Below are 25094 nucleotides of genomic sequence, written 5' to 3' on the forward strand. Positions count from 1 at the left end.
ACAGAAATAATTTTATAAAGGCAGAAATCTAATCATATCATAAGAGTTGTAGTGAAATAACCTACTCCTAGTGATTTTTTTTTTAAAAAATGCTAAGTTCTTTATGAATTGGGTGGCTTGATATTGTGGAAGTAGCTTTGAGGGGCACTTATTACACTTTTGTCCCACCTTTCTTCTAAGGAGCTTTTCTCACTGTCCTTTACTCTCCCAACAACCCTGTGGGGTAGGTTAGCTTGCTGCCCTGTGTCTTCAGACCATGCCTGGGACTTTGGGGGATCTTGATCTCCTGTTCCAGTATTATTACATTAAAAATGCAGACTTAATAACCAGTGAACTGGCTGCCTCTGATTTAGGGTTACCCTCAGGCAGAGAGACCTTTTCAGTGGAACTGTTAATTGTATTCATTCTGACACTGATGTTCACTTTGAAAACTAAAGCAAACTGCTGCTTCTCATTTTAGGAGAGTTCCTTGAGCTGGCTCAAGCGCTTGTGACTCAAGCCAGTGTGAGTGCAATAAAGCTCTCCAAATAATTTTGCAGCACATTTGATAGGCCCAGATGTAAATAATGGGGGGGTGTCACAAATGCCAGGTGGGGGGGGGAGTAACTTGTTCCCAATTACATTTGAGGCCCAACTGCGTTGCAGTGCTTAAGAGTACTGGACTGGGACCTGGGTTTAAATCCCCACTTAGCCATAAAGGTTACTGGGTGACCTTGGACCAGTTACACTTTTCAGCCTAACCTGCATCACAGGGGGCAAGTGAGGGGGGCGGGATAAACCAAAGGGGGAAGAACCAAGGGTTGTATTCAGTTAAGCCCTGCTTGGAATAGATCCGTTTAAATTAATGAATCTAAGTTATGCAAGACTATTAACTTTAGTGGGGCTGCTCAGAGTAGAACTAGTATTGAATACTACGCCTAAATGCATTGCCTGGAGGAAGGGTGAAATAAAAATATGCGGGCAAGCTGTCTACACAACACCAATATGCTTGTTTGCTTTTTAAAAACAATTCTTTCGATAGAATTATAAAATTCAGTCTTGTTGCGTAGCTAGCATGAACTCCTATAGTAATTCAGCAGAAAGCCCTGCTTCTGTCTTCATGTTGTAGGTACAGTGATGCTTAACGTCTTCTGCAGTGCTTGGTTTATCAGAGTTGAGCAGTAACTGCTGTTGTGTGTTGACCCATGTTGCCAAAATACTCCCAGCTCTGCTTAGTGTTGGCTGTCTTTACCCATAAAGCCTTGTGAACTGTGCTTGTATCTGAAGGCATAGCACTTTCAAATCCCACGGAATGGGAACCAGAGACTCCCATAGGGCTAATATGTGGTAAGCCTTTACAGAGCAAAGGTTCTGTAAAACTGATATAGACTTGGAAACTTTAAAATAGCTTGGAACAAATAATAGGACCCTTAACTTCTAAGCTGTCTTGTTCGCAAATTCCCTAAAGTAATTCCAATATGTTTCATATGTCATATCTTCAAGGGCGCTCTTTGGAGCTATTTCTGCATCTGTGTAAACATGAGCATGCAGTATTTTGGCCAAAAGGTATCCTATAATTGGGGCCTGGATTTTTAAAAAAGAAAATACACCCACTGTAGGATGATTGATAAGCTAGTCCCTGGATGCAAAATGTTAAGGTGAAACAGGACTGTGTGAAATTGAGTCTGGATTTTTAGCTTAGCTTGCTCATAGTCAATGTCCTATGTGTCATGGAATGTTTTAGCTTGGGGACTCTCTGGCTTTCCATAGTTCCAGTGCAAAACTGAGGTGAAACTGTTTAACCAGTCAGATGGCATCTGTTCAGCAATCTTGAATTTGATCTGATGTGGCTTGTTTCTCAACACTTGAAACTAAATTGAAATTATGTCAGGAATGCTGTTTTCACCAAGGCTATGCTGAGCCTTGTTTCTAAACTAATTAAAGAATAAAAACATAAGACAAGCCTGCTGGGTCAGGCCAAAGGCCCATCTGATCCAACATCCTTTCCTCACAGTGGCCAACCAGATGCCCATGAAAAGCCTCCAAGCAGAATCTGAGTGCAACAGCACTCTCCCCATTTATAGTTCCCAGCAACTGGTATTCAGAGGCATACGCCTCTCTCAGTGGAGTGAGAGCATAGCCATTATGGCTAGTAGCCATTGATAGCCTTACCCTCCATGAATTTGTCTACTGTAATGCTCTTTTAAAGCGATCCAATTTAATTGTCGCTACCTCTTATGAGAGTGAATTCCATAATAACTATGCTTTTGGTTTTAAAGTTCGTTGTAAGTTACTTTGGGTTGCTCTGCAAGGAAAGAGACTAATAATAATTTGCACTGTGTAAAGGAGTACTTTGTTTTGTCTGTCCTGATTCTTGCACTGCAGTGGATGTCCCCAAGTTCTAGTATTATGAGAGAGGTAGGATAACCTTTCTCTGTTCCCTTTCTCCACACCATACAGTCATGTACTGTGTATTTATACCTCATTCCAAAATCCTGAAAATGGCATGCAGAAAGTTGTGTGTTTATAGAGAAAGGGGCTGGGGAGGTTCTCTTGTTACAGGAAAACCAAATGTTTTCTGGCTTCAATCTTGTAATTGGGGGGGGGGGAAATCAATGACCTTTTCTTTTTAAACCGTTTCAGCGTCATCTTACTTTTTCCTGCACAGGTGATAAAAGATAAGGTTTGGCAGGTGGACTGGCAACAGGTGTGTAGTGCCTAATCTAGATAAGCTTGCACTTGTGCAAAAGACTTGCTTTTGCAAAAGAGATCCTTTATTGTAGGGTTAAGTTGCATCGTCTAGGCATTGCTTATTGGGAAATCATGCTCACCAGTGGTTCTGGGTTACATATTAATGTATGGTGACCTGAAGTGGCCAGACTGTGGTCTCTGGCTGTCATAAAGGTGTGAATCGTGATCTCTTCCTTTGTTGTTTATGTCATGCCACAAATGGATTTCAAGGGTTCTCTTTTGAAAATGCACGCTACTTACCCTCAAAGGCACCAAATCGCTTATTCCTCTTCACATTTCGTAAGGATACCCCTTTGCTTGGAGAGGTGTAGCTCATTAGTAGAGCATCTGCTCTGCATGAAGAAGGTCCCAGGTTCAATCCCCAATATCTCCAGGGAGGGCTGGGAATGTCCCCTGTTTTGAAACCCTGTAGAACCTCTGCCAGTCAGTGTAGACAGTACTGAGCTGGAGGGACTTAATTGTCTGATTCTGTATAAGGCAGCTTCCTGTACTCTTCCCTGCTAGCTCTCTTCTTCTGAAACGAATTGACTCCCTGAATTTAGCAAACAATAACTTTTCTTCTGTCAGCATCGCTACCACCTTTCTTACAGCGCCAACTGTAAAGCCGGCTATGTGCAAGTAGACGTTTCCATTGTGTTGAATGTCACTTGCGCTGTCGCAGAAGAAGGGTGGCAAGGAGCATGGAGCATTGCTCTGTTTCTTGTACAAAACCACCAACGCATGTGGAGGCAGTATGAGGCATTTGTGAGAATATGGTGATCATGCTTACTGCTGTTTCTGTGTTGGTTGGGGCAGGGTATTGTTTTCATTGTTAAACTTGGGGGTGGGTTTTCACTGTGCATGTAGCTCACCTAGAGACCCCTTGTACTGGGTGATGAATAAATAGAATAAATAATAATAAAAGCTGGGGGGAAGGGGAGAAGCAGTGACAGCTGCCCTGATCCAGAGAACAGGTGCATGCAGGGAAATCTGGGGTGCATCCATTGGCCTGTTTCTGTTACTCAATACATCATTTGGCCCTGTTTTAACTTTTACAGCAGGGGAGCAATACTGAATGATGGCATCATAAATACCTTGCAGCATTTGACTCACTTAATGGGGGGGGGTTTGCGTACACCTGCTTCCTGCCTGATTAACATGCCTCGTTGTGCCTCCAACTGATAAGTAAGCATGCCAGTAGCATTTCAGCGGAATTTCTACATGATTGCAGGGTGAAGGGAGGCAGGTGTAGCCCCAGAACCGATAACAGGGAGAGCATGCCCTACTTAGGGCTGTTCTCCCTGTAGAGCTGTCTCTAGAGAGAAGAAAGGTGCTCAGTCGAGGGTTCCAGGGTGGGGTGTGTTCTGTTTTCTCTAAGACTTGCATTGCGTAAAACAGAGCAGAGACAGGCCAGTCCTGCATAGCCTTGGTCCTGTTTTATGTTCCTATTTCTAGCTTGTATTCCTTGCTCTCAGGGGTTCCCAAGCCATTGTCCATGGACCACCAGTGGTCCGTAAGCTTCGTTTGGGTGGTCTGCAATGTGTCCGCATTAAATACTTAAGTTTTTGTTTTCTTATTTCACTCCCTATCCCAAAGCCTGGTCAGTTTTTGGCCCAAAGTAAAAGTTACATTGGGATGTATGGAAGTAATTGCTATGCACATCATTAAAATGTAAATAACTGCAGGGAGTGGGATGGATTTGGGACGAAGGTGGGTGGGGAGGTCTTTCTTCTTCCACACATGATCAGGATTTTGAAAATCAGCCCCCTCCCCCAATTAGCAGCTCCTGGGGGAGATGGTGATTCTTTAGGGTTGTGTTGTGGAAGGAAAGGGTTAAGCCCCACTGTTGCTGTCCTAATCCTGGTCTCCACACACTAACTTTAAAAAGTCAACATTTTATGAATACGCTGCATATTGATCCCACCTTTCCTTCAAGGAGCTCAAAGTGGCATGCATCATTTTTCTCTTTCCCCCATTATCTCCTCACAACAACCCTGTGAGGTAGATTGTTTTTAATGTTATATTTTAAAATTGGTGTAACCTGTCCTGGGGCCTTTGGGTGAAGGGCAGGTAATTGATGATGATAATAGGTTAGGCTGAAATACGGTGACTGGCCCAAGGTTGCTCTCACACTCTTATTAACGCATCTCATTTAGCTCCCAGTCTGTAGAAGGAAGAACTGACAAAACTTTGTACTGCTGACATGCCGTAACTTTCAGTGTGTTCTTGAATGAATAGGAAAAGTGAACTGTTTTACTTTTCTCTTCCCCCCACAGAGGTCATGAGTTTTTAGTAGACTTGAATTCTTTGACTCTGTATGATACAACTGAATTTGACCAGTTGAGGAGGCTGTCTACGCCTGTGTGTACCACTGCCAACTCCAACTACTACACAATCTGGAAATATTTCTGCAGGGATCATTTTGGCTGGAGAGAATATTCAGAGGTATTTTCCCCCTCTAAGCTTTGGGGAATAACATTGGGGGGTCTGGATGAAAAAAACCTAAGTTGAAATATCTGCCTAGTTGTGAAGCCCACTGGGTGGTCTTGGCTGTGTTGCCATTAATTAGACTAACCTACTTGGCAAGGTGATCACGGATAAATGGAAAGGTTTAAGAGATTTGTACATAAAATATTAGAGGGTTGTGTTAACTAAATAAATATGCACACAGAATGACTTCTGCAAGCACGACAGAACTCCTCCCCTTGTGTGCCCTCCAGATCTGCTCTTGCGTTCCCCATAACTTTCTAGAACACAATTGGGGGTTGTGCAGGGAGGGCACAAATGGAGGGGACGGAGGGCCGTTCTCTTGTGCTTGCGGAATTCATTCCACTCATGCAGTAACAGTTCAGGGGTAGTCAATGTGCTGCCTTCCAGAAGTTGCTGGAGTCCAACTCCCTTCAGCCCCAGCCAGCATGGCGAATGGCCAGGGATGGTAGGAGTTGCACTCCAGCGATGTCTGGAGGGCACCATGTTGGCTATTCTTGACTTAGCAGAACACAGCCCGTAGATCCCAATAACTTCCACAATACATGGAAAATGAATATGGTCAAATGGAGTTCTAGCATTTCCTTGTCCTTCTTAACCAAAAGGCAGTGCATGCACTTGCTGCTGTGTGTGTATAGATTGGAGGCCTTGAGCCAAGGAGTCAGGTTCTGGGTGGAGGGTTTACAGCAAAACTCCTGACATGTTCACAGAAACAAACCTTTGGGTAGCTGCTCATTGATGGAAACATCGATTGATGCTAAACCCTTCTTTTTCATGAAAGATTTAAATATGTGTGTATCCTCTCTAGCATTTCAGAAACTGAAGACTGGGAAGGCCTCTTAATTTAATCAATTTTTGCTCAGTTACTCCAACTTTCATTTTAGCAGGGGGAAATCGCGAGTCATAATCTTACAAGATTTTGCGTGAAACAGGGCCTAGCACTGTGTTTCATGTTGGCAGTATTTTTGTGTAACAGTTCTGTGAAAAAGCAGCTGAAAATGAAGTGCGCTTGCATTGGTTAAATGGATTGTTCTTCTTTCTTTTTAAAACAGCCTGTTGTGCGGTTGATAGAAGAAGCCAACTGCCGGGGGCTGGCAGAGGTCCGATTTGTTACTTGGCATAATCGTTATATCTTGAACATAAAAGATGGCTTCCAGCAAAATGCATGCGTTCGAAGAGAAATCAAGAAGAGACCTTTCTTCCGCTCCTGTGTGATCCTCATGCCATACTTGCAGTAAGTAATGGGACCTTCTGTATGCGGTGGGAATCCTTTCTAGAAGTGGCCGTTGTTGGTGAAAGCGGATGTAGTGAGCACTACAACCCCTCCCTTAAGCTGAATTGCCCATTGGAAGTTCTTGCTTGTACAGAAGTTAATGAATTGTTCCCATGGTGATCTTGTTTTCAGGAGGCTTTGCTGCATATGATTGGGCTTTAGATATGCTCAACCCCTTCTATTAAAATTGCCTTCAGTGTCTCCCTCTGTTTCATCTGTAGTGCAGAGTTTCTGTTTTGGGAATACTGAAACACCTTTGTTTCACTCGCAATTCTGAGTTATCAAGCTTGTGCGTAGCACTTCTGTACCTATCGTACTTTCATTTTTGGGTCCTCCATCCATATTCAAATGCTTCTGTTATCTTTGCTTCAAAGATAGATAGGTAATCTTTTCCCAACACCATATGGGAGATGAGTCGCTTTCCTCTTGTGAGAGTGACAACCCTGCTCCTAAAACGTTTGTACCAAATTTTATAACTTGGTGCATTGCACTGGGGTGGGGGCTTAATACACTTCACATGCTGGCACAGCAAACTGTATTGAGAGTTTGCATGTTCAGAACGATAGCATCAGTTGTGTTGAGTCGTCCTCAGTGGATGTGAACAATGTAACATGTCACCTGGCCCTTTAGGATTGGGTAATAATTCCCAGAGCTGATGCCAAGCCATAATTGGGCTGCTGACCCTTTTTAAAAGCTGCTTAGAGGTGACAACCTAGCTGGATGCAACTCTTCCTATGAAGAGCTGCATAGGGTGGAATTTTCCCTGTTCCCCAACATTTAAAGGTACAAGAGCCCCATTGGTGGCATACTTGGCTACCTGCCTAGCTTCTTGAGGTGCTATCCTTTATTCGTATGCATAGTTGCTGCTCAAAATTAGTTAATTACAGAGAAGTAGCTATGTAAATCGGTGTGTGTAGCAAACACAAAGCCTTGTCCCAGCTTTAAAGACCAGCAGAGCTACTGCACCCTAAGCTTTTTGGAATAGAACCCAGTTCCTCGGAAGCATCCCTTGGGTTCTGTTCCTCAAGAGCTTATGCCACAAGACTGAATGTGTTTGAAAGTACTGCAAGATCAGCAGGGATTAATCTGATCTAGAATGCTTCCAATGGTGTACGATATAGCAGCACCCAACCTTTGCTGTTTTGCTTTAAGTAGGAAGTAGAGTAGCAACTCTGCTTTCGGACTTCTAATACTCCCTAGCTAAGTTCCCTTTCCCCCAGCCCCAAGTGTTGGATGGGGAAGCAATTTTTTTTGTCGGGGCCATTACATGGAATTAAATACTCCCTCTCCCCTTCGCTACGCTCCTGATCATGATGGCTCCCCTCTGCAGTTTAGGGGAGCAGAGGAGGAAAAAATGACATAAAGGCAATGATATTTGAAAATGGAAAAGTTAGTGATTAAGTTAGTTGATTCCTAGAGAGGAGGAAAGGCGGACCATAGAGAGCAATTTAGTTGGCTGGAATACCAACACAATAGGTCATTGACATCTGGGGAAACTGTCCAGCTACTCAGTTGAGCTTTTTCCGTCTGAATCTTTTGAGCTGTGAAAAAGAAGCGAAGGAAAGGAAACAAGAAAAACTGGGGGAGGGTGGCATCTTGTTCATAACTTCGTACAGATGCCCTGTAAAAAGTTAATGCAAAGTGTGGGTCTTCCGCAGTTTAAATGCTCAGTGTGGAAGCAGCCTTAATGAAGTCCAGTGCTGCTGCTAGCCAGCTGTCCACAGGCTTTGAACACCTGGCGTTCAGATTCCAGTGCACCTTTGTATGAGGAAGTGTTCTATTTTCTGTGTATGTGTGACCTTCTTTGCTGCTGCTTAATGATCTGGAAAGTGTGGCTCCTCTTGACAGCACTCGCCCTCTAGGAGGGGTGGGATTTCTCACCTGGGATTAGCTTGAGCAGGTGCTGGAATGATCATTAGGACAGATGTGATGTATCAGAAGTGTGTCCTGTTTCTATAGCACGTATTGCAGTAAAATCCCCTGTGATTCAGTGTTTGTGGGTCCCGGTAGTATTGCCCTGTGAGCTGCTGTTGTTTATCCCAATGGTCAGTTTTTTGTCTTGCTTGTTTAAGTGCAATTGTATATCAAGCTGTGCCCATATATAACCCGCAAGTCACATAGCAAATAATTATCCTGCTCTGAATAGAAATCTTATTTCCAAATATTTCTAAACATGATCAGATTATTTAATGTTTATCATGGGAAAAAATGGAAATGAACTGCCTTCAAGTTTATTATGACTTATGGCGACCCTATGAATAGGGTTTTCATGGTAAGGGGTATTCTGAGCCTGAGAGGCAGTGACTGGCCCAAAGTCATCCAGTGAGCTTCATGGCTGTGTGGGGATTCGAACCCTGGTCTCCCAGATCATAGTCCAACACTCTAACCACTATACCACACTGGCTCTTGGGCAATATATAAAGCACTCATTCCATTTGCACAATGAAATGTATGGGCAAAGGAACTTCCCCCTTCTTTCCCCTGCACCCTCCCCAAATTTGCTCTGGGGTTTCTTCAACAACCCCCCCCCAGCAGATTGAGGGGAGCTGCAGGGCAAGGAGAGGAGGAGAAATCCATTGTGAAATCATAAATCCTTGCTATTTATTACTACATTGGATACAAGCCAAAGATCTCTTTCACCAATACCCCAATTCCTTCCCACGCTAGGACTCTTGGGGGCAGCCCTACAGTACCTGTGGTACCAGCAACTGAATCAATCACCTCACAAGTGTTATCCCCAACTGCTGTTACCTCTCCAAACTTCTATCCTGAAACTTGGATTAACATGGATTCAGCTCAGGACTTCATTCAAGTGCCTGTTTCAAAGGAAGACAAAAGCTACAGAACCATTTATAACCTCTTTCATAAGACTGTGCCAGAGACCAAATACAGAATTTTGAAAATACTGCGAGTTCAAAACCAGTTTTTGTGGGAGAAATATAAGAGGTGAGCCAAAATTTAGAAATATTCTCCTAATTCATTGTGCAACCGTATGAGCGAGAACCATAGAATTGGAAGGTATACCCTGAGGGTCATCTAGTCCAACCCACTGCTGATTGCAGGAAATCCACTTCACAATATCCCTTTAAGTGATGGGGGCCAGTTGGGACATGTGATTTCATTACTTACACAAGGTGTAGGCCTTGGCAAATCTATTTCTTTAAAAATGGGTAGCAATTGCACCACATTATGTACCGCATCTGAAAACCCATTTATCGAAGCTCATGTCTCATTAGAAGTACTGGCAAAAGCCCAGAGCACCCTCTGAAACACCCAGAGAGCCGTATGTGTGAGAAGGTGTGGAGTGTTGGTTGTTTCAACGTGGGGATGCTTTTAGATATTCCTGTCTCCAACCTTCAATCCAAAACGTTTCAGGTCAGCAATAAATACATCATGCTGGATTTCTGCCGTTTGTGTCCTTAACTCTTGACATCCACTCTAGAGGACCCCAAAGTAGGTCTCTTGTGTGTTCTCTGTGTATTTCATGCTTCCCTTAAGAAAAGCAGGGAAGCAATCTGGTAGATGGAATTAGGAATCTTGGAGGGCTGGTATTGCTACACCCTGTGATCAGGTCCTATGGTATCATCAACATGACCTTCAGGCATTTAAACCCACACACAGACCAAAGAAGGATGCTGGGTTTTGTTTTGCTTCTTTTATTTTTTTGGTTCCAGAACAATTCATACAAGGCTCCAGCAATGGAGGTTTGTGCTGATGTTTTGTTAATATGCCTGCTTGTATTTTTCACTTCCAGGAAAAAGGAATACATGTCCAAAAAAATGACAGGACTTGATAGGATTATGAACGAAAGACACTTGTTCCATGGCACCTCCCAGGATGTTGTTGATGGGATCTGCAAGCATAATTTTGACCCTCGGGTCTGTGGGAAACACGCCACCATGTTCGGGCAAGGCAGCTACTTTGCCCGGAAAGCAAGCTACTCGCATAACTTCTCCAAGCGGTCACCCAAAGGGATTCATTATATGTTTCTGGCTAAAGTACTGACAGGCAGATATACAGTGGGTAACCACACCATGAGGAGGCCTCCACCCGTGAATCCCAGCAGCATCACCAGTGACCTGTATGATTCCTGTGTGGACAACTACTTTGAGCCTCAGATCTTTGTCATTTTTAACGATGACCAGAGCTATCCCTATTTTGTTATCCAGTATGAAGAAGTTAGTAACACCGTTGTGATCTGAAAAACAAAATGATTTCCTGTTGATTTGTTGTAACAACTTTTTAAACCTGATATTTGTAGAATGGACCCTTTTGTTGGGGAGAGGAATAAAATTGTGGAACTTTTAATAAAAATTCGGGGGGGGGGGCTGTGAGGGTTTTTTAAAAAAAAACATTTTTAAACTCCTGAAAAGACCAATTGTGCACTTGCTATATTCTGTGTAAACTGTAACTATTTTCCATTGTTTATAGTTGAGGGAAAAAACTGTGCCTTTTGTTATAAACACTATTTATGTTAGTAAACTCAGTGTTTTAAAAAAAAGATCTTGATAATTGTGTCTTAAATGTTTGCCTGTAGTCTGGCTTGCTGGTAAAGCTTTGCGCTATTCTTAAGATTGCCACTCTTTTCTCCTGTGTCTTAAATAGCAGCTTCAGCTACAGACACTTGGCTCCCTACCATGAAGTGTTCCACCTGCTGATTTTGGCAGATCAAGCTGCTCTTCAAGACATGGGAGCAGCCCTTGCTGGATTTTTCCTTCCAGGGCAGCTGGCATTCCATGCAAGCCCAAAGGACACAATTTGTACCTTTTTTTAAAAAAAGAGGTGCTTGGTTCAGATGTTGCTGCAAAGCAGCCTTTCCTCGTGATCCAGGCTCAGATGTGGTGTTTAGGCCACTTGCCATAAAATGTGTTGCCACTGCACTCCTCTGCCTCTTCCTAGTACAGAGGTAATCAAATCTGAATTTAGCTGTGCCTACTAGCAGCCATACCCCATGTAAGTCTCTGCTGGTAACATTTGAGAAACTATCTCCTAGAGGAGTTGGCTCTGGATAGTGTATTTAAAGGGAGCTGGGAACATAAGAACATAAGAAGAGCCTGCTGGATCAGGCCAGTGGCCCATCTAGTCCAGCATCCTGTTCTCACAGTGGCCAACCAGGTGCCTGGGGGAAGCCCACAAGCAGGACCCGAGTGCAAGAACACTCTCCCCTCCTGAGGCTTCCAGCAACTGGTTTTCAGAAGCATGCTGCCTCTGACTAGGGTGGCAGAGCACAGCCATCATGGCTAGTAGCCATTGATAGCCCTGTCCTCCATGAATTTGTCTAATCTTCTTTTAAAGCCATCCAAGCTGGTGCCCATTACTGCATCTTGTGGGAGCAAATTCCATAGTTTAACTATGCGCTGAGTAAAGAAGTACTTCCTTTTGTCTGTCCTGAATCTTCCAACATTCAGCTTCTTTGAATGTCCACGAGTTCTAGTATTATGAGAGAGGGAGAAGAACTTTTCTCTATCCACTTTCTCAATGCCATGCATAATTTTATACACTTCTATCATGTCTCCTCTGACCCGCCTTTTCTCTAAACTAAAAAGCCCCAAATGCTGCAACCTTTCCTCGTAAGGGAGTCGCTCCATCCCCTTGATCATTCTGGTTGCCCTCTTCTGAACCTTTTCCAACTCTATAATATCCTTTTTGAGATGAGGAGGAAGTGTAATGCCTTCTACACCATGGGTGGGGCATCTCTAGCTGTCACAGGATCTAAGTTGACCTAAAGACTATTTTCTCCAAACCATGCCAATCCTCCCATCAGCTGGCATCGCTGATGATGTCATCTGATGGACGAAAGGGCAGAGTTAAATCCTGTGTCGCCTGCAAATGCCTGTGTGCACAGCCAAATGGAGCAGGATTTAATCCCCACTTAGCTGATGAGTGGAGGTTAAATAAATCCTGATCCATTTCACAGGATTCCATGCAATAAAACCCTCTCCATTTCAGCAGGCGATCCTAATCCCAGCCCTTTCCTCCGGGTTTGCATAACAAGCCCAGCTGAAACAGGAAATCTTCACAGGAAGATTCAAGACGGGGTGTGTATTGGAAGCCCTGCTAAAATGGAGAAGTTCAAAGCATCCTGTAGCTGACATAGATGTCAGTTACAGGTGGGTGACCCTGCCCACCTGTCAAATTTGGCCCATGAGGCCAATCTTGGTGAGGATCTGGCCCGTGGAGCCAAAAGTTCCCCACTCCTGTTCTACACAGAGGAAGGATGAAGAAGCTAGAGTTCCCATAATGCCCTGGGTTCTCTCCTCTGTCCTACTTGTTAAGAACTGAAGGCAACCTTGAGTTTGCATCAATGGATGATAACCATTTTACACTTGGAAGTGTTTGATTTCTCATACATATACACTAGGGCCTGTCAAGCTGTTGAATTGCCAGCATGTGTAAGTATACACTTGGCTTTGAAAGTCCAATCTCAGCATTGGTGGGCAGTCTGTGAGCTGGTGATAATAAGAAGTGAGTCCAGAAAGGAGGAAGTCCTTGCCTTGCTTGCATAAAGCCTCTGAGGCTCATCGCCCAGGAGCATTATAGGGAAGTTGTTGCCTCTCTTCTGTGATTAACAATTAGAAGTGGTACCTTAAGAAGTTCATCTAGGAACCACACATGAACTGCATTAACTGTTTTTAAAATGTGCTGTGCCATTTTCTAGGAGCAACCGCTGGTTTACACATACTCCAGTCCTATTTAATTGAGAACTAATGTAGAGGTTTCATTGTTGGGTAACCTTTAGTGCATTATGCCTTGGTGAGAGCATACAAGAAAACTTGATGCTGTATGAAGCAGAAGTGCAAATTGAATAGGGTCCTCTACATCACTGAAAATTGGTAACAAAAGTGATGGTTTAGAACCTTTGCCAAATCTGTAACCAATCCTCCGAAAAAGGGGGTGGGGTAGGGAGATTTTCAACATGGCTTAATCTTGGGAATGGAACTGCTTTGTTTTAAGTTAATGATTTAAACATTCACAAAGTGAAAACTATTACAAAGGCCTTTTGTAGCCTTCTGTGTTTTGCATTGGGCTGTTTTATTATTCTGCCAGTTGTAATTATAATGTTAACTTGTCTTTTTGTGACTGGAAAAAGAGTTTATGCAGCTCTTGGCACGGTGGAAGCTGCTGCCTCCCCTAGCTGAGTAAGGCATTGCCAACTAAGCATTAATTAGCACTCCTATACTTTCTGCAGTCTTGCTGCTTCCTAGATCTATCCCATTTCAGCAATGCAGGTGTGGAAGGGATGGTTGCACAATAATGCAGAAAAAAAGAAAGATGGATTAACAGAAAGATGGACCTGGCCTGAGGTATATTGCTGCCTGAGGCAGATCAGCAAATAGTGCTCTGCCCACCACACCATCAGGGTACACAGTGCCCATATTCTGGGACCAATCCCACAAGTACCTCCCTCTCTCTCACACTCACTCATACACACACACACTTCAGCAAAAATTCAATTTGCTACTCTTTCATCATGAAAATCAGCTGCCACGGCTGGCTCTCCCTCTGCGGAAAGGCATGTGATTGGTAGAATGGCTACTTTGTATCTTCTTTTGGTGATGCATGATTTACACAAAATGTGCTTATGTTTATTTGTGTAGATGCAAACATTACAAATGATGGGTTGTATTCAGTGTAGCTCTAAGGAGATAGTTCTGTCAGCACAAGCATTTCTGCTTGCCTGGTGGTGTATTCCCTCTTTTCTAGCTGCATGCCGTTCTGGGGCTTCTCTGCAGCAGATGTTTGGGTGGTGGTGGGGTTCCACTGCAGTAGCAAGAATCCCTTGTGCTGGCTTCATTCTACTGGAGAAAGACTAAGCAGATGGCTGTGTGCCTGCTGGGGCTGCTGTCCAGGAGCTAACTAGTTAACAAGCAACTTCCAGCTCCTTGTCTTCTCGGAGTTCTTCACCTTTAAATTGGACTTGGACCCAGCAGCCCTTCAAACAGAGAACTTCTGCAAAGCAAGGAGTATCTTCTGTAAAGTAGGGTGCACAATCACCAACAGGAGCGTAGACCAAGAGACAGGAGCCTTCTGGGACAAGCCACTATCTTGCATTCTCAGCTGTACCTCTACCCACAATCTTCAGTAGAGAAGTCTACGGGCAAGCGTAAATAGTTAGAACTGAGCATGGGTGGAAGTGGCCTCCCACAAAGATAATCTCAAAAGGAGAGATTAAGATGTTTTGAGAAGTCTCCAGCTGTTATCTTGCTTCACCCCATAATCTCGCCAAGATATCTGCAGTGCAGGCTGGTCATTCCCTTTGTGCTACTGCCTCCTCCGTTTAATGGGGAAAAACCCAATGCCCTCCTTACTGATAGGTTTGTTGCAAGGATTGACTGAGATACTGTACCTGAAGCAGTTTGAGAAAGCTCAGTGGTCACCGCAATTGTCTTCAAACCTTCCAGACTTTTAGCTGTGGGCTGTAGCATGAGAAACACTTTCAATACAGACGGCCTTTTCTTCCCCACCTATTCCCTTTCCTCTCCTTCATTTTCAATGTTTCTGATCCTTGCTTTTTTATGCTTTATTTTAAAAGGGGGGGTGGGTAAAAGGAAAAATAGGTGGTGATGCTTTTGGTGCAGCAGCCTTTGCCAACCTGGTGTTTGCCAGATGCTGGGTGAGGCTGATGGGAGTTGTAGTCCAAAACATCTGGAGGGCATCAGGCTGGCTTAGGGTGTGGGGCAACCCACCGGCAAGTCATAACCCTCTATGGCATGGTGAAAATGGACAGAGAAAAGTTTTTTTCATAACTAGAACTCATGGACGGCCAAGGAAGCTGATTGGTGGAAGATTCTGGACTGACAGAAGAAAGTACTTCTTCACACACAGCATAGTTTAACTATGGCATTCACTCTCACAAGAGGCAGTGATGGCCACCAACTTGGATGGCTTTTTTAAAAAGACTAAACAAATTCATGGAGGATAAGGCTATCAGTTGCTCCACCATAGGAGGCAGCATGCTTCTGAATACCAGTTGCTGGGAACTGCAGGAGGGGAGAGTGCTTTTGTGCTCAGGTCCGCCTTGCGGCCTTCTCAGCAAGAACACAATGCTGGACCAGATGGGCCACTGGCCTCATCCAGCAGCCTCTTCTTACATTTCACCCACCTGCTACACCTCTGCTCTGCTAGAATCAATGGATAACAGTAACACTGTGTCCCAGTGGCCAGATATTCTGTGCCTCTTTGGAAGGAAGCGGGAAAGAAGTGGTTTCCTTCCACCTTGGCCTGTAAGTCTTGAAGGAAGGGGGGAAGGGTTTGTGCCATTTACAGTGTCATTTTAAAGAAATAATTGGGAACATCTAATCATAGCAGAGATAGGGAACCTGTGGTCCTCCAGATGTTGACAGACTACAACTCCCATCAGGCCTCGTCCAGCATCACCAATGGTCAGTCATGCTTGGAGCTGGAGTCCAACAGCATGTGGAGGGCCACAGATTTATAGCACCATCAGTGTGTAATGGGCTTTACAGAGCACAAGAAGAACATAATCCCTGCCCCAAGGAGGTTACTATCAAAAGTTTGATGCAGAAAATTGGAGAAGGGGAGGTGTGGAAAAGGAAATGCAATTGTGCAAGGTTGGCTGTAGTAGGGCATAGGGCCTTGAGCCAAAACCTTGGTGTGAAATGAGTTTTGAGAAAGGCTTTGAAGAAAGGTGAGAGCCAATGTGGCGTAGTGGTTTGAGCAGCCTTTCCCAACCAGTGTGCCTCCAGATGTTGTTGGACCACAACTCCCATCTTTCCTGGCCATTGGCAATGCTGGCTGAGGCTGATGGGAGTTGTGGTCCAACAACATCTGGAGGTACACTGGTTGGGAAAGGCTGGGTTAGAGTGTTAGACTAGGACCTGGGAGACCAGGGTTCGAATCCCCACACAGCCATGAAGCTCACGGGGTGACCTTGGGCCAGTCACTGCCTCTCAGACTCAGAGGAAGGCAATGGTAAACCACCTCTGAATACCACTTACCATGACAACCTATTAGGGCTGCCAGGTTCAATCCCTGAGACTGATCCTGTATCTTTAGGAAAAGAGAAAGTCAGCCAAGTGCAGGTGTTCTTGCAACCCTGTAATGGGAAAAACCACAAGGTGGAGGAGAATTCATAGGGTCGCCATAAGTCAGAATACACTTGAAGGCAGGCCATTTCCATTTTTTGAAGAAAGGTAGAGAAGCAGCACACCACTAGAGTTGTAAAGGTTTGGGGGGAAACCCAGGAAAAAAAAGGGGGGGGGAAACTGGTTTTTCCTCAAATTTTCCATTCCCCCCCCCCCCCGGGCCTTCACATCTCTAAGCATTGTGCTGCTTTTGAGGAAAGCACTTCCAGGCTTAAGGGATAGCCCGGAGGGGAAGAGAGGACTGCGAGTTCTCTGAGGGAGCCTGTGGTGGCTGCTCATCCTGGAAAGCTTAAAGCATCAGCTACATTTTAGTATCAGTTAGGAACTGCATTTATTCTAAACTTCTGTTAAAAAAAATGTCCCCCCAAAGTTGGCACCAATCTTTCGTGTTTAGTAGAAGTACTTTCAGTAGTATCTGGATATTTTCTTTCTTTCTTTAATATCACTTGCCCATCCACTGACTCCACTCTCCCTCCCCAATTCATCTCCAGAACTTTAAGGTTGTTTAGGAGAGTGGATTGAAGCTCTCCAAAATGAGTTAACAGGTGTGCATGCCAAGAGGCTGGGAGGAGCCATGTACATTTCAAGTTGTGGCCCAACAGAGCTGATGGAGAAATTGCTTAAACATTATCATTCTTCAAGGACACATTCCAGCCAGTCCTCTCCCAAAAAAACCAGGGTTGAGGAGGGGTGTGGCCTGGTCTGAGGGGTTATGGCCTGATGTGAGTTCCACAGGCTGGATAGAGGTATCTGGAGGGCTGCTTATATGCCCACCCACCCCAGAGGCCTGAGTTTCCCCACCCCTGCAGTAAGCAATGAGCCAAAGACTTTTTTTCCCTTCAAAATATCCCAGGAAGAAAATGAGGTTCTACATGCAGGGAGTCTTTCCTCAAAGGGAGTATTCAAAACTGTGAACACCTCCCCCTCCCCTATGCATTCTGCAGTGGCATAATCTAGCAAACAGCAGAGTACGTGCTTCTGCTGATCATGCAGCTTGGTTCTTGGGGGACCCAACTGGAATGTACATAATCCAACCTGTAGTTGGAGAGACCGACCAGACAGCTTCCAGTCTCTATCTGGACTATGGAACTACAGGAGCCTACCAAGGTGTGGCACCGAAAGACCACCGAGGAAATGAGTGCTTTAAAAACCAAGAACAACTAACAAAACCAATGCAAAAGGATGTACTGGGAATGCATTATGCTGGTACCTCATGTAATAGTCAAAGAAACATCTGGATCTACTAGACTTAATGGATGCATCTGTTGATGCAGATGTATGGCACATCCCCATCTGAGGCCCACTAGTTCACTAAAGCAGGATCAGATCCTATTTCCCACACATTTTTCAGATTCTTGCTTCCTCTCCTGTGCATACACATTATTAATTTTATCATGTTTGCTATCGCCCATATTCTTTCAAGTCATTCTGTTACCTTTATAGCATCCCCTCCCTATGCTTTATCTAAAAGATTGTACTTGTTCCTTAATATTGGAGAAATTGCTTTGCAATTACCTTTTTCTGAGAACAGTACTAGAAATGTGTATGTGTGTGTGCATGTGTGCGGCATTCAGTGCAGAACACCTGGCTTAAGTTTTATTGCATCTCTTTTCAGTTCATTGCACCATCCTGTGCTTTAACCAAATGATAGGCCTCCATTTCCTCCATACAGAAAACAGATTGTGTGATAGATGGGTAAACCACCATCTACAGTGATTCTTATCTCCATTTCCCGCACACAAAGGGCACACTTTACGCCTAGAAAAGGAAACACTTAACTTTCATCGTAAGAATAAGCCGTTTCTCAATGTTCACAGGACGTGATTTCTGCAGAAGAGATAAGGGGAGGGATCTGTACTTTTGTGTGGAAAACATTTCTTGTAGCAAAGGTTGTTAAAAGTTTAAGGTACGTTTTAACCAGGTGAACCGTAAAAACTCCTTTCTTTTTTTATTGAATAAGCAAATGTTCTGAATCTGTTTGTGCAGTAAAATAAGCCCATCAGAACAAAGTACAGAAGAATCTTTGCATGACTCTGGAATACAGCCTGTCCACTTTGGTAAACTTTTATAAAATCACGATGGGGAAAACTGCAGGTTTGACTGGGCTCGCTTCCCTGTTCAGCCGTGAAGCTTAGCAGGTGACCTTGGACCAAGCACTGCCTCTCAATCCAACCTACCTCAGACAGTTATTTGAAGTATAAAATAGGGGAACGCCAGGTATGGCATCCTGAGCTCTTTAGAGGAAATGCCAAGCTCTTTGGTTGCCAGATATTTTCCAAGCTCAATTCAAGGTGTTTTAACCTTCACAGCCCTAAAGGGTTTAGGACAGCCTTTCCCAACTAGTGGGCCACCAGATGTTGTTGGACCACAATTCCCATCTTTCCTGACCATTGGCAATGCTCGCTGAGGCTGATGGGAGTTGTGGTCCAACAACATCTGGTGGCCCACTAGTTAGGAAAGGCTGGTTTAGGACTTGCCTATCTAAGGTGCTGGAAGTGTTGGGATGCAACAGTGCTGGAAGTGTTGGGATGCTGGGAAGTTTGCATAGGGAAGGGTATATAGAGAAAGGAACCTCTATGCTTCCTAGACTGTCTTTTGGACCTAAGCTGTGCTGACATTCTTTCAGGTGCTAGACTGGTACTCTTAATGTTAGTGATCTCACTTCCTGACTCCTCCATTGCTTCTTTGTCCCACCTTGGGAGAGGAGACATATTTCCTTTGTTCCTCTCTGGTGAGCATAGCTCCCCTGCATCTCCAACACCGTTAACTAGAACTAGGAACTCTTTTCTCTCATAGTATATACAGTATTTCCTATAATAAACTAAGCTTTCTTATTTTAAATAGCAAAAGTCTCTGTGCGATTAGACCCAAAGGGAAGTCTGCTCATATAGCAATCAACATACAGCCACTTTCCAAGCCCTGTGCTGACTCTGCTAAGTTAATTCAACGTATGGAACTGCCTATCCCATTAATAAGATCTGCAGGAGAGGCCCTTTTGATGATACCACCACTTGTAGACTCAGAGGTGGCAGACATGAGAGGAGTTTCTACTGTTGGTCCCCCCTCCTCTGCTTTTAGCTGTCAAAAAGACACGTCTCTTTAAGTTGGGCTTTTAAATTGTTTTTACTAGTGTTGCTGCTTTGTAATATTTTTAATGAATGCTGGATGGTTGGGTTTAATGTTTTTATGACACTTTTTATTGTTTTTGATCTGTTGTAAAACCGCCTTGGAGGCACACAGAAAGGCAGCATAAAAATACTACAGTTAAATAATTATAACGAAGAAATGTCTAGCTTGCATATATTCATTGGATTGAATGAATTGAAGATCAAAACAGCATTTTGTCTGTACCTTTGCTGCCTGGGAGGGTTCCAACTTGTAACTTGAAATGGAGCTGTCTTTGGCTGGCTGGCAGATCTGGATCCCTTGCAAATATATAGTCAGTGGGTGGGGCTGTGCTTCAAAGAGAAAACTCTCCTTTACCAGGCCTACATCAGCTCCCGCAGCTAGGGAGTGATAAGCTACAGCTTTCCCAGGCAGCCTATATCTTGTTCCTGACAATGTCAATTTAGACATTGATCATGGGGAAAGATTATTCCTCTTTCAAGAGGAACAAACATACTTACCCTGCCCCAATCTATCTGGCATAAACAGTGCTAGCCGTTCCTGGAAAGTCTGGGAAACAAGCCTGGGAAACAAGTTAGTGTGAATGCACCTAAAGGCACTGTGTGTTTGTTCCAGGTATCAAATGTCCTGGAGCATGGTCTGAGGGCACAGGATGCAGTCACCTTATTGAAACTAAGCAATTCTGGGTCTGGTCAGTTCCTGGATGGGAGACCACCTAGGAACTCTGTGTACAATGTCTTGAGTTCCATGATGGCAGAAAGAAAACATACTAAAAGAAATACATGATATCATTCCGCATGTCTGATCCCTGTAAGCCACATCCATTGAATCTCTGGGCCTTGTATGGTGGCTGGCAATGATAGCACTGCAGGTGCAAGACCCTGCTGTCACTGCAAGCCCATGTACAGTGGTTCTTTTTTGCCATTCCATCAGTTACAGTTTCAAGAATCTTCTCTCATACTTTCAGTTTGGACACAGTCTTATATAGAGGCTGCTGCTGGCTTATCTGATGATTATCGGCTTATGGAAACACAGAGGCAGGCTTTTTCACTGGTGGCACCAGTGTTGTGGAATGCCCTCTCTGCTGAAATACAAGAGGGCCCATCAGTATTGGCATTCTGCCAGCTCTTGAAGGCACACCTGTTTAGACTTGCATTCCCCTCAACATGAACTTCCTGATCCAACTATTTTAATTGTTCTTTGAACCGTTTTAATTATTATGCTTTTTAAGGGGCTTGTTTTATTGTATATTTTAAATCTGGGTGTTTTTCATGTTTTGATGGAATTGTTTTATTGTGTATTTTAATTATGCATGGATTTTGCAGTTGTTTTTTGCTTCTAAGCTACTTAGAAGCTATTTGGGCATGCAAGTAGTATATTAAATAAACAAACAAACAATCCGGCATGTAGACAAGCTGTGGATGGCTGTTGAGATGGACAGAGGCACAAAGCAGCAGTAGCAAGAAGAACAAGTTCCATACAAGACTCTGCTATAACATAGCATATCTCCCTCATAAGCCATTTGGGGCATACCACATCCTGATAATGCACACGTTGCAACTGCTGTACAGTGATCAGCCAAGACAGTTTCTGAAGAGTGAATTCTTTTACAGAGAAAAAGTACAGTCTTCAAGACCCGACCCGACCCAACTTTCCAACCAAGGTTGGGCAAGGTAATTCAAATGCCTAGGTGCCAATGTCCAATGTGCAGGTAGAATAGCCCAGGTCCCTTTGAGGTTTCTCCTGAGCTGAAAGTGAGCATATAATTGTCCCTGTTAGAATCAGTCATGAAAACTTACAGAATGCCTTGAATTCATCCATACGGCATTCTTCAGGTCTTGTGGCCTACACATAGCCTACCAGTTTTTGTGCAGCTTGATCATGTGTCCCCTTGGTCTTCCTGAGCTTGAGAACTCCGTAAAATGGTACTTACTTTCCACTCCCCTCTTAAGCCCCAATTTCAGGGCCCTCCTGGGTGAAACAAACCATATGGGGACATGTTGTGCAAAACTCAAGATCTTTTCCTGCAGCAGCTAAACTTCCAGCTTAGCAATAAAGATGTGATCTGTCTTTCACCCTCTTTCCCTGGCAAATCTACAAAGCAGAATTTTCTGCACCTTGTAGATCAGACATAAGGGGAGGAAGGGTCTCAGTGGGGAGGGAACTTTAGACTATACTTTGATGTTGTTAACTGCAAGAAGCCTGTAATGCAAAACAAAACTTCCCATTTTGATGTGCCTTTGGTCAGTTAGTTGAGACGAAGGGGAGTATCAGGGAAAGGACTTGAGAAAGAACAGTAAGACTCAGATAGGGTTAGGGTTAGGCAGAGAGGGATGGTACAGGTAAGGCAAAGCTATAATCATTTGGCTGGAGTAATTTAACAATGATCAAATGCACATGCTGTCTAGCTTCAGCTTTTGTTGGGAATGGAAAAGAAAGAGAAAAGGGGAAAAGAGAAGTAAAAGATAGTTCATCTTAGAGGTCTGTAGGCAATAGGGTTGCCAGGTTCAAGGCCTGAGACTGATCCTGTATCTTTAGGAGAAGAGAAAGTCAGCCAAGTGCAGGTGTTCTTGCAACCCTGTAATGGGAAAAACCACAAAGTGGAATTCTCCCTCCACCCTGCACAATTTTTAAAGATACAAAAGACCTCTTGGTTGCCAGGCCTGGCCTCCAAGAGGTCTTCTGTATCTTTAAAAGTTGTGCATGGGGAAGGGGAATTCCACCTTGTGGTTTTTCCCATTACAGGGTTGCAAGAACACCTGCACTTGGCTGACTTTCTCTTCTCCTAAAGATACAGGATCAGTCTCAGGCCAGGAACCTGGCAACCCTAGTAGGCAATGCTATTGTCTTCTTCGTTATTGAAAATTCTTTGTTGCAATCTGGAACTATAGAAGTCTTTAATTACAGATTTAAAGTATTCTAAATCTCAGCTAATTTACAGTACTTACCAATCTCCTTTGCCCGTGGCTTTTCTATCTTTTTAGAATTTTCTTCTTAGTTGAAGTATCAGCGGGACCCAGCACAAAAGCATTGCAAAATAGTGACAGTGTTTGTGTTGTTTCCATACCAACGACTCTGGAATGTACAGAGCATCTTGCAAACTGTTATCAAATTAGCAGTTGCATACCATATGGCAACCAACATCCACCCCTACATCCAAATGAAGAAGTGAAGTTGCCTCTTGAATGGTTATAATGCAGTAGAGTTGCTATTATGTGAATTGGGGCCTGCACAACTGTGGCCATAAATCTTTGATGTTCATAACCTTTCTTACTTCACTGGAAAAATCTGGTTGCAGAAAGTGTTTGCAAGCTCCAAACTGGGGGGGAACAGTTTGTTGACTCATTAACCTCTCTCAGAGAGAACCAAGTTGTATCTTTCTGCCATTGTATGATGAGCTGTGGAATACTGCAGTGCTCCAGATGTTAGCTGGATTGAGGGGCGCTTTTCCATGTGGATCCAGTGCAATCTGGAATATCCACAAACAACAAAATGTCTATATGCACTCAACCAATTTGCAGTGGTAGCAGTTCGATTCACACATACAGTATCTCTAGCACATCCAGAAACATGGTTTTTGTACACATGGGGTGGTATTCAGCTCTCCTGTGCCACTAGTAAAAGAGACTTGCACTGAGTATGGAACTTTCCCCATCTCTCCTCTGCGGCCCCCCATGTGTCCTCAAAATCAGCTCCATAGGAAGTTTTTGGGGGCACATGGAAGGAAGAGAGGAAGCAGAAGTGCTGGTGCAGCAGTAGAACTCCACTGATACTGCTTTGGATATAACTCATTGTGCCTTCCACTATACATATAGACAGACATACAATTCAAGTAGCATTCATATGAAACTAAGGTACCAACAGCCATTCCCCTGGCTTCTCTTCCATAAATTGCATGACCTGACTCCTTCACAGATATCTCTGGGTGCATCACACAAAAAGAAACTGGATTCAGCACAGTGAATTCACCCTGAGACCCAATAAAATGTCTTATTATAATAATAAACTTAAACTACTATACAATCAGGATAGGGCTTTTTCACAGCAGAGCATTTCATCCTAGTTAAATCTTTATGATTGCAGCAAATCTTCATATTGCAGCAGTGGGAAAGCTGGCATATGAGTGAGAAAGGGGGCACAGGACAATGGAAGAATATTAAAGATTATAGCCAGTGTTTCTGCGTATTGGATGACAATTGCGGAATGGTTTCTGGGAGTGGAGAAGTCGTATACAGCATCCCGCTTCTAGATGGCACCGGCAATCTGTTTGGCTATATGGGCCTTGGCGTTTGGTGCTTATGATTGTGATCTAGCACATTTTGTGGTCCCAACATTATACCTGTACAAAACAGATTCCTAACCTTTATTGGTGTAGATAAAATTATGCATAGTTCCTGTTACCATACAGCAGGTCCTACACTTGCTGATTCCATCCTCCTTTGCTCACATTTGAAAAGCTGGTCTAGTCATTATTTTTGCCATGGAGATCAGTATCCCTATAGCAGCTTCTCTATTAGCACTCATCACATGAGCCACGGCCATTGTTCATATAGTCGTTTCCTTATAAACACTGTTAACTGTCATTTACATTAACAATTTATATGTTGAACTCATTATGTGGTGGCTCTGATTCACATGGTGAGTCCTACTGCACAGTTCAGCCAAGGCATGGGGTTTCTCACAGGATGCCACACCTCCTGTCGAAGATATTTTATAGACCAGCTCTGACTTGTGCAATGGCTTGCGCAAATGCAACTGCCCCAGTGAAACGGCAACATCCTGATGTGCTGCAGCCACATAACTTCCTGCTAATGTGTTCCATCTGGAGTATTGGAATTCATCATGCCACATTGCTGCAAGGGCCATTGTATGTGGGACTGTCCACTTCTGCCTTGCATGGCAGGCTGCAAAACCAGAAACCACACGTAAGAAAAACAGGAAGCATGGAAGTGACAAAAAATGAGACTCGGTCTCAAAGATGCTGAAGAGTAATATTTTTTTATTAATGTTCAATGCTACAGGACTGGGCTGCTAAAAAGTGATCTGGAGGTTGCAAAGGTAGAATTGAGCCAATTAATTAAAGCTATCCATGATTATTATACAGTCATTAGCTCCAGCTGCTCCTGAGAAACCCAATGCAATGATTAGATGTGATGCAATTATTAGTCCAGTTGATGTCTAGAAGATGTAATCATTGTAGGCTTCGGTAATAAGCATGTGTTCATCAAGAAGGCATTCTAGTCAGATTGGGCTGTAGGCTAGACTTCAATAGCTATTTACAGCCTTGTGGGAAACTTTGCAAGAACTAAAGATCTCTGTGTAAACTTGGCAGAGAGTTGGTCCCCAGTGAATATGAGCGAATTGCGTCTGACAGGGCCATACTGTGTATCCAG

The 25094-nt window shown here is 43.8% G+C and overlaps 1 protein-coding gene and 1 long non-coding RNA gene across 3 annotated transcripts in view; one reads left to right on the forward strand and one right to left on the reverse strand.

The window, feature by feature from the left end:
* Positions 1–10970, forward strand: part of TIPARP (TCDD inducible poly(ADP-ribose) polymerase) — a 28733-nt gene extending 17763 nt beyond the window's left edge. For both annotated transcript variants that reach the window (XM_061637125.1, XM_061637124.1), the window contains exons 3-6: positions 4986–5154; positions 6249–6430; positions 9137–9415; positions 10224–10970. In XM_061637125.1, the coding sequence (XP_061493109.1) occupies positions 4986–5154; positions 6249–6430; positions 9137–9415; positions 10224–10671 (1078 nt within the window). In that variant the 3' untranslated portion in view covers positions 10672–10970. The remainder of the gene's footprint in view (positions 1–4985; positions 5155–6248; positions 6431–9136; positions 9416–10223) is intronic.
* Positions 10971–13970: 3000 nt separating this feature from the next.
* LOC133388524 (uncharacterized) lies at positions 13971–16520 on the reverse strand. Its single transcript, XR_009763849.1, has 3 exons — positions 16429–16520; positions 14817–14886; positions 13971–14561 (listed from the first exon to the last, which is right to left on the reverse strand). It is a non-coding gene; the product is annotated as an uncharacterized LOC133388524 (long non-coding RNA).
* Positions 16521–25094: the final 8574 nt, after the last annotated feature.

The sequence above is a fragment of the Rhineura floridana genome, chromosome 7 (assembly GCF_030035675.1).
Source record: "Rhineura floridana isolate rRhiFlo1 chromosome 7, rRhiFlo1.hap2, whole genome shotgun sequence".
NCBI lineage: Eukaryota > Metazoa > Chordata > Lepidosauria > Squamata > Rhineuridae > Rhineura > Rhineura floridana.